The sequence below is a fragment of the Chinchilla lanigera genome, unplaced genomic scaffold (assembly GCF_000276665.1).
Source record: "Chinchilla lanigera isolate Chin_1 unplaced genomic scaffold, ChiLan1.0 scaffold00068, whole genome shotgun sequence".
NCBI lineage: Eukaryota > Metazoa > Chordata > Mammalia > Rodentia > Chinchillidae > Chinchilla > Chinchilla lanigera.
Genome location: NW_004955469.1, coordinates 8,270,326 through 8,280,130, shown reverse-complemented (window position 1 = coordinate 8,280,130; position 9,805 = coordinate 8,270,326). Strand labels below are relative to the sequence as shown.

At 40.5% G+C, this 9,805-nt stretch overlaps 1 protein-coding gene across 3 annotated transcripts in view; it reads right to left on the bottom strand.

Moving 5' to 3' along the window:
• Positions 1–7,981: 7,981 nt before the first annotated feature.
• Positions 7,982–9,805, bottom strand: part of Hadhb (hydroxyacyl-CoA dehydrogenase/3-ketoacyl-CoA thiolase/enoyl-CoA hydratase (trifunctional protein), beta subunit) — a 38,170-nt gene continuing 36,346 nt past the window's right edge. For all 3 annotated transcript variants that reach the window (XM_005400419.2, XM_013522644.1, XM_005400420.2), the window contains one exon: positions 7,982–8,525. In XM_005400419.2, coding sequence (XP_005400476.1) covers positions 8,490–8,525 — 36 coding nt within the window. In that variant the 3' untranslated portion in view covers positions 7,982–8,489. The remainder of the gene's footprint in view (positions 8,526–9,805) is intronic.

Below are 9,805 nucleotides of genomic sequence, written 5' to 3'. Positions count from 1 at the left end.
TTTTGTAGAATGGAATGGGACCATTTTCTGTTAAAATAAAAATGGATTCACTATCATATGCACTTGAAAATATTTTTCTTACAAATGCTGTATCTCTCCTCAGTGACTGATGTGCCTATTTTAATTGTGGGTAAACTGGTCCAAATATTTCTACAAGTGGATTCCGTTAAGCTTCCAAGTAGGAGATGACTAACAAGGAGGCCACTGCAGTGCCTCCGGGCTGCACCCTTGCTCCCATTCCCGGGGAGGCTGAGCTGCTGAGACAAGCACACAGCAAGCGCACACTATCACCTCATTAATATCGACAGTCTGCATTTTTAAAATTATAAAACTATTTTTGGTTACAAATTCAAGTAATGCACTCTTCCCCACTACAAGCAGCCGGCTCCTTTCCTGAGTGGGCTTCTGTAGATGTGTTCTCCCCTCCCTTCCCAAACACACACTCCATGCATGCTCTGCCGGTAAAGTACCACATTTAAAATATGGTGGGTAAAATGGCATTAAGTCTTTGACTGGCTTCCACCATAAAAATGTACACACACACACACACACACACACACACACACACACACACACATACACACCAAAAGGAGGCTCTAGTGTGGGAGTTGGTGGTCTCTCAGTGGTCCCCGGGAAAAACCAGCAAGAGGATTTAGAAAATAAAGACAAGAGACACTAGCCAGGGTCAGGTGGAGTTACCTCTTGCCTGATGAGCACGAGGACTCACTTCAACAGTAGGGGAGTTTATTTCATACACTTGCAAAGTAGTATCATGAGAGATAATGTTGCCTAGCGACTAAAACTAAGACTAAGACTGTAATTGTCCAAGCAGGATACTTTTTTCAATACTGATGTAGCTTGACTGCCTGAGGCACTCTGGCTCTGTCCCACCCGCACAGACATGATCAACAACCAACTCCAACGGCTCCCAACACTCTAGGAGACACAAACTGTCGTTAAGCAGCTATTCCATTCCTAAGGGGGCTTGAAGAAATAAGCAGCTGTAATCCCAGATTCTGAAGGCTGAGGCAGAAGAATTGCCACGAATTCTTTCCATCTCTTCCTAGGCCACAAATGAAACCTACATCTCCAAACACAGCAAGGGAGGAAGCCAAAATGCCAGATGAGGACCAGCTTTCTCAGGGGCAGCGTGAGCAGCGTGTGGCCAGGAATGAGGATGGGGGTAGAAAAGGCCTCTGGGAAAAATTCCTGACAGCCGCTTCATTTCACAATGCTGCCACAGCCCACAAACTACAGACTATGGGCTACATAGTGAGGTCAAGACCAGCCTGGACTACCCAGTGAGACCCTGTCTCAAAAAAATTTTTTTAAAGAGAGAGACAAAGTAGACAAGTGAATAGATACATGAACAAAAGCTGTGCATTTCAGCGTGTTTACATCATCTAGTAAAATAAACTAGGCAGCATCCATATGAGGAGATCTAGGTGGTCATTAAAAATAGACACGTTATACACCTATTGCTATGGGAACAACGTTTAAAGTACACAGCTAAGTGGACAAGAGGGTCCAGGCAGCATTCCACTAGGCAGTGTAGGCCCATGCAAACATGTACCAAGAAGGGGAGGTATCAAAACATCAGTGTCAGAGAGCACTACTTGATTTTTCATTTTCTTCCTAATCTCACTAGAGTGTTTGAACTTCCTACAGTTGACATTTTTATTGTATATATTAATGTATAAAATGTATGTTTTGATATACATACACAGAATGAGATGATTATTAAAGTCAAGACAAATACATAGCGATCCTCACAGTTAATACATATGTGTGCGTGTATGTGTGTTAATAGCACCTAAAAGCTATTCTTTTAACAAGTTTCTAGCATATAAAATAGTATTAACTATAGTTTTCAGGCTGTATGTTAGATCTCTGGACTTATCCTATAGAACTGCAAGCAGTACATGCAGTACTTTTATATTAGAAAAAACAAAATTATTTGGAAAAAGTTCTCCTGAAAATTTTGCATATTAAACACATAAACTTGACAAGCAAAGAAACACAAAGAAAATCTCACCTGGAATTTAGGTCTGTACAGATAGGTAGACTATGGTGGGGTTAATAATGTCCCTTAGAGTGCCAGGGATATAGCTCAGCAGTACAAGTGCCTGCCTGGAAAGCACAAGGTCCTAAGTTCAACTCTAGGTACCAAAAAATAATAATAATAATAATAATAATAATAATAATAATAATATCCCTTAGTTATTGCAGGTTGATCAGGTCCACAATCTCCTGAATGAGTGTACAATGAAGGCTAAAGCAAATGGAATGATTTCAGGGCTCCAGGAGGATCAAAGCCCTCTCACATAATTCATAATTCTCTCAGGGCTAAGACCACGACCTTCTCTGGGTCAGCCATATTTATTTGGTTATCAGCAGCAGGGAGGGGAGCACTCAAGAAGGGCAGAACCATTCAAGGATTTCTCTAAGTAAGGTCTGAAGTTAATCCATTGAAGAATGAGATGCCTGAGGCTATAATCTTCATCTAGTTGAGATCTGACCCAGGTATCCTTGGCCATGATCTTGTCTTGTCCTTTGAGGCTCTCTGGCTTCATCCACTACAGGTTCTAGTAGGGATTAGTGACTCACAGAGGTTCACTTACTATGAGTCCACCATTTCCAGATAAGGAGCCTAGGCCTTGGACAGATTCACAAGTGAACATGGAGAGCCAATTGGTTAATATTAAATCCTGCTCAGAGCCACGTTACAGTGGTCTCCAGCAGACTGTATTAGGAGTTCCTGAGGAAGCTCTCAACCCCCTACTTGGGGTTCTGCTTTGGGAATTGGTTCTTCTGGATCTCAGACAGTCCTTTCATTGTGGAAGGGAAAAGATCTCCTCAATGGAGTTCACCGCAGCCCAGATGTTGCCAATGTGTCCACATGCTTCCTGTGTAACGATAATGTATCTCCTTTAAAAATACAATCGCTACTCACAATTCTTGTCCTCCCATTCTTGTCCTGCCAGAAAATGGTTCCCCTTTATTGAACAAAGCAGAGTACACCAGTTGAGTCCCAGAGAAACCGGAGTTCCTGGGAGCTGTGCATTAAAATTTGAGAAGCTAAAACCCTCTCTCTGCTTCTCATCCCCCCACAGAAAGACTGGAATGGGAAAAGCCAGGAGAAAGTAAACAAAATTGAGAATGGCTAGGAGGAGGCAGTAGGCTGAGAAGAATCAGGATTCTTTTCTCCAGAAAGATGGAAGCAAACAGGACAGGAATTTTTCTGTTTTACTGGTTGCTGTAGCCTCAACATCTAGAATACGTACCTGACACACAGCAGGGAGCCAACGCATTGTGGAATGAATGAACTATACAGACCAAAGGAAGAACATGAACTGCTGTTCAAAGTCAAAGACTGTCACAAGCAAATGCTGAGATGGGGACAAACATTTTAAGTTTAAATGACAGAAGATAGGACAAATAAATGGCTCCTCTCCCAAATGGTTATTTGAAGGAACACAGAATCTTTTTGATGTTTTACATAGGCCGGGTATGCTTGTACATGCCTATAATCTCAGCACTCTGAAAGGCTGAGGCAGGAGGATCACAAATTCAAGTCCAGCCTCAGCAAATTAGTGATGGAGAGAGACCTTGTCTCAAAAGAAAAACAGGCTGGGGATGTCGCTCAGCAAAGGCCTCTCGTTCAGTCCTTGGAGTGGGGCGAGGCGAGGGGCTGAGGACAACAGAAATGCTTAAGTTGGAATCTTCAAGAGTAACATGCAGGGGCTGGGGATTTAGCTCAGCGGCACAGAGCCTGCCTGGCAAGTGCAAGGTCGTGAGTTCGATTCCCGGTACTGGGGGAAAAAAAAAACAAAAACAAACAAAAAAGAATAACACGCATTTTAAGATGTCTAAGAATGAACATCAAGAGCTATGTAGATGGAGGCCATGCTAAGCCACATCAGCCCAGGATGATCTCTAGAAATAGGCTAATAAAATAAGTTGGCTTTCTCTTATGTGTACAGGATGCTTTGAACTAATATATAATGTTGAGTTGGGTGAACCTATGACACAACTTTAGAACCAAAAATGTGAAGCTGGCTGTGTGCTCTGGTGGAGACCAGTTCCAATAGCCCCCACCCATGGGTAACCTCTATCCAGAACATATGTCCCCTTACCTCTCATAAAAGTAACTTTAAAACTGTGGCTAAATCTTAAACATTTTTAAGTGTGTCATTCAGTAAACTACATTCACGTTGGGGTTTCACAAATCCCCAGGATGCTTTTTATTTCCAGGAAACTGCAACTCCTCGGTCCCCTCTCTTAGTGCCTGGCAACCACGACTGCACTTTCTGTCTCTAGAGATCTGACAACTTTAGCAGACTTACATAAGTGGAATCTTATTTTTTTGTCCTTTCTGTGACAGGCTTATTCCAGTGAGCATACTGTACTCAAGGTTTATCCAAGATTATCATCCTGTAAGGCTGTGAAGTATTTTATTCTGTATACATGGCAATGTGGTTCATCCATTTATCAGTCAACAGACTCGGAGTCACTCCCCCACCTTTTGGCTGTTGTGAATAATACTGCTGCAAACGTGGGTATACAAAGGTTTCTCCAAAACTCTGCTTTCAATTTTTGCAGATATAAATCCAGAAGTGGAACTGCTGGATCATATGGTAACTCTATGCTTAATTTTTTTGAGGAACTGCTGTGTTATATTCTATGGCAGCTGCACTATTTTCTATTCCCATGTTCAGGACAAGAATGCTCCATTTTTTCCACATCCTCACCAACCCTTATTTTGTCTTTTATTTTTTATTTTTTGGTTTTTTTCCGGTACCAGAAATCAAATTCACGATCTTGCGCTTGCCAGGCAGGCACTGTGCTGCTGAGCTAAATCTCCAGCCCCTTATTTTGTCTTTTGATAGTAGCCATCCTGAGATGTGAGGTGATTTCTCACTATGTCTTGGTTTGCATTTTCCTAGTGATTAGTGATGTTGTGCATCTTTCTGTGTGCTTATTGGCCATTTGTGTATCTCCTTTTGAAACGTCTATTTAAATCGTGTATGGTGATGAACATACTGGGGATTCTAGGGCCTTGTACATTCTAGACAGGTGCTCTCCCGCTGAGCTACATCTCTGGTCCTTTTTAAATTTTGGGGCTGAGTCTCACTATGTTGCCCAGCCTGGGCTCTAACTTCCAATCTTTCTGCCTCTGCCTTCTAAGTAGCTGAGATTACAGGTCTGCACTACCACTGCAGCTTGTCCATTTTTTAAAAATGGGGTTGTGAAATGTAAGAATTATTTAGATATTCTATTAGCCCCTCCTAGGCTGTATGATTTGCAAACATTTTCTCCTATTCTGTAGGTCACTTCTTCACTCAGTCGATTGTGCCCTTTGATGCAGTTTTTAATTCTGAAGAAGTCCAGTTTATCTAATGTTTCCTGTTGCCTGTGCTTTTGGGGTCATATCCATGAAATTACTGCCCAATCCAATGCCATGCATTTTCTTCTAACAGTTTTATGGTTTTAGCTTTTATGTTTAGGTCTTTGATCCATTTTTAGTTAATCTTCTATGTATGGTACAAAATCCAACTTCATTCTTGTACATATGGAGATCATTTTCCCAGCACCATTTGTGAACAAGTCTGTCCTTTCCTCATTGAATTGTCTTGGCACCCATGTAAAAAAGTTTGACTGTATACGTGTGTGGGTGTGTGTGGATTTACTTCCGTGGTATTACAGTTTGGGTTTTTTTAGGGGGCGGGGTGTTTTGCAGGGCTGGGGTTCAGACCCAGGGTCTCATGAATACTAGGTAAGAACCCTACCACTGAGCTATATCCTCAACTCTCAGCTTTAGAAAGAAAAATGTACTAACTCAACTTCATACTTTATTCAGATTTCACCAGTTTTACCACTAACGTCCCTTTTCTGTTATAGAACCCAACCCATTTAATCATGTCTCCTCAGCCTCTTTTTGTCTTGACAATTTCTCAGTATTTTCTTTTCATGACCTTAACAGTTCTTAATGTTGGCTAAGTATCTTGCAGACTGTCCTTGATTTGAGTTTGCCTGATCTTTCCCACGAGTGAACTCATTAGAGGTATTTGGAAAGAATACCAGAGCTGAAGTGCCCCCTTTTATCACGTGTTATCAGAAGGGCTGTGGCTACACTGATGTTAACCATGACCACTCGGCTAAGCTGATGCTCGCTGTTTCTCCAGGGTAAGGTTGTCTTTTCCAGCTTCCCGGGCTCTGTTCACTGCAGTCACTAAGTCCAGCCCCCCAACAAAGGGGGAGGGGCTTGCCCCACCTCCTGGAGCACGAAGTATCTACATGTATCATTTGGAATTCTGGAAGGCAGATTGTCTTTTTCCTTCCCTTGTTGTTGTAGAAACTATTTTAAACTCATCTGTAGGCATGGTAGAAATTACTTAGTTTTGCTTATTTTTAAAAGTTTCCTCTCAACACAAGTTATTTACAGCATTCTGTTATTAAGAGCAATGCTGCTATGAACAATCTTGCACATGTTTCTGGGCTCACATGCAAGTTTCATTAGGAAATATTCCAAAGAGTAAAAATGCTAGGTTGCAGAACTCGTCTTGTATTTAAATGTACAAGATAATGTCGGGCCGTTTTCTGAAGTGCTTGAACCAATTCATATTCTCATTCATCTAAAAGTTCCTATTGTTCCACATCTTCACCAATACTTGGAATTCTCAGTCTTAATTTTTGCACGTCTTGTAAGTATAAAATAATATCTCCTTGTAATTTTATTTTCTGATTGCTACTGAGCATCTTAGTGGACATTTACTCACCATTTATACATCATTTTCTAAAACGTCAGAATCTTTTACCCATTTTTTTCTACTGTATTGTTATTATTCCTGCTCTGTAGGAATTCGTTCTATATTCTAGCGCCTTTGTAAGCTGTATCTATGTAAGTATCGTTGTCCTCCATTGCTTACTGCTCTACCACTTTGTATCACCTGAAGAATGAAAGTTCTTATTTTAATATTGGTAAATGTATAGACCTTTTCTTTTGATTAGCACTTTAAACAAATGTGTTCTTTAAGAAATTCTCCTCTCCTCAACCCAAGGACACAGGAGCATTTTGTCATAAATTTTAAAAAGTTTTCATTTTACATATTTTATTTAATCTAGAATTTATTTTTGTGATATGTAACTATAATGGCTTTCAGCATTTAAAATTCACACTGTTTAAATTACCAAGGAAATCACAAGCGAAGGACCCTGGAATTCAGATACTCTTTTTTGTTTGTTTGTTCTTTTTTTTTTTTTTTTTTTTGATGTTGGGGACTGAACACAAGGCCTCATACATTCTAGGCAAGTGCCCTATCACTGAGCTGCCCTACCCTCTTATTTTGTTTTGTTTTGTTTTGTTCTGTTCTGTTTTGTTTCTTGAGACATGGACTTACTATGAAGCCCAGGCTACCCTGAAGCTCACCTCCTGCCTCAGCCTCCTGAGTGCTGGGATTACCAGTGTGCACCACCACATCCAGCCTTTTTTTTTTTTCCTTTTTAAAGACAGGATCTCACTAAATTGACTAGCTGCCCTTGAGCTTGCAATCATCCTCCCTCCACCTGCCATGGAGCTGAGATTATAGGCAGGCACCACTGTGGTGGTTTCAAATATATATGTTCACACAAATGGTCACAATCGACCGTTTTACTTCTTCAAAATACCAGCATACCTGTTATTTAGTATAGTGTAGTTGTCAAAAATCTGAGAGGGTTTAGAGCAGTTGATCCAAAGAAAAAGCTTATTTTATACTTCATTTAAGTCCTGGCAAACAGAAGCGACTCTAAATAACGAAATAAATGTACTCAATCAAAGCAAAGGGGGGTGGGTGTTATTCTAAAGCAAGACACTCCTACTCCTAGCAGCTTCATGACTGACTGAAATAGCTAGAAGTCACAAATACGTAGTTAAAGAGAAACTCTCCCCCTAAACCAAGAGAAATACCTTCTCCCCCTTATAAAAAAATAAGGCAAGCAGTACTCCAATAGTTCTTTACTTTATTAAGGTTGACTTACAGGGTCTTTGTATATCTAAATATTTAAGTTTTTAAAGATATTTAGATAGATTTATTTTTCCATAATTAGTTAATTTAGGCACATTGGTTTTTATTTTAGAGAAAATACTTACTTTTAGGACACAAATAAGAACAAATATAATTTGCAAATATTACAAAGATGACTTCAGATCTGTCTTTCCTAAAATGCAAACCATTCATTTAGTCTTTGATGACAACAGAGATCAAAAGCAACTGCTTAAATCTATCTGTATGATATTCTTACAACTCAGAAACCCCTGAAAGAACAGTAAGCTGTGGTTATTGGAAAGCTGAGAATACCGGAAAGGCTTAGTTGCAAAGTATTTAACAGAAGGCCACAAATGTTTTCCTAAAAGGAGCTAGAACGACAGGCATTGTTTAGAAATGCATTGAAATGGCATTGCCCAGTGCGAGTACTGCACAGAAACCTGGTCACCTCCTCCGGACTGATCACTTTGGGTAGGTTTCCACTATCATTCCATGGCCCTGTGAAGGGAAAAAGAAAAGCTCAATTAGAGCAATGAAAGGTGATGAATTTATCCAGCATGGAGAACAGCGGTAAAGTACAGGCTCTGAAGTTTGATCTTGGCTCTGCCATTCAAACATTGTGTGATCGTGGGAAAGTTAGTGATCCTCAATTTCCTCTATAATGAGATCTATGGGGCCTACTTCAGGAAGTTTTCGAGAGCATCACAGAGCAGTGTACACACACACATATTTATCCACACATATATATACGCACAGATACATATATGTACCCGACTTTCTAGTACAGAGTCTCACTCTGAGTAGATAACTGTAAATCGTTGTTTTGGGTATACGTGTGCTCATGGCACTGGGAATAAAACCGAGGTCCTTGCACATGCTAGGCAAGTGCTCTACCGTGCAGCTATACCCCAGACCAAAGCTAGCTATTAAATGAGGAATCAGAGGGGCCCTTTTAGCCATATAAGGATAAACATGACATAGTGAATGCCAACAAAAGTACATCTCTAGATGATAAAACTGAGGCTTCAAGAGGTTAAGTGACTCATCCAAAATCACAAAGCTAGCAAAAACAAAAATCACAAGGCCAGGATTTGAAAGCCTGTTCAGCTGATTCCAAAGCTGTTCACTTCTTCACCATTTTACACAGATTAAGGAGATGACCTGAGGGGCCACAAAGTGAAGCAGCACCAATATTCCTTCTCCATCACTGTGCACATGCTATGCATCAGGTACAGCCCTTCTTTAAACCTAGCAGAGACATTTATGATTTCATAAGTCTAAATCCTAGCTGACTGTCACGTCATTCTAACCACTGGTCTGCCATCAAGCCAATAAATAGCCTAATGAATCTCCTGGCTTCTAGGTTCAATTTAATTTTCACAACTATTTATTATGAAACAATTATTTATCAGGTACCAAGCTGAACACTGTGAGGTTAAAGATTTGCTATATGGCCTCCATCCTCCTTCTAGTGTACATAGAGGCTCAAAATGAAGCCTTTTGACAACATACAAGCAAACAAGAAAGATCAGGGATGGGAAGATTTGACTGACTTGGAATTGTCTTGGAAGGACCCATAGCAAGGTAGAACACTCCTTCTTCAGCTTTACTTAAAATGCACTGTTTTCAAGTCCCTCTGTGACCATTCTCAACGTCATTTTATCCTCTGCGGAGAATACTAGCAATGTCTGCAGATATTTTTGTTTCAGCTGTGTGTGGTATGTGGACAGGCTAGGACAGGACTGGGGAGGAGTTTGTTGCTACTGGAATCGAGTAGG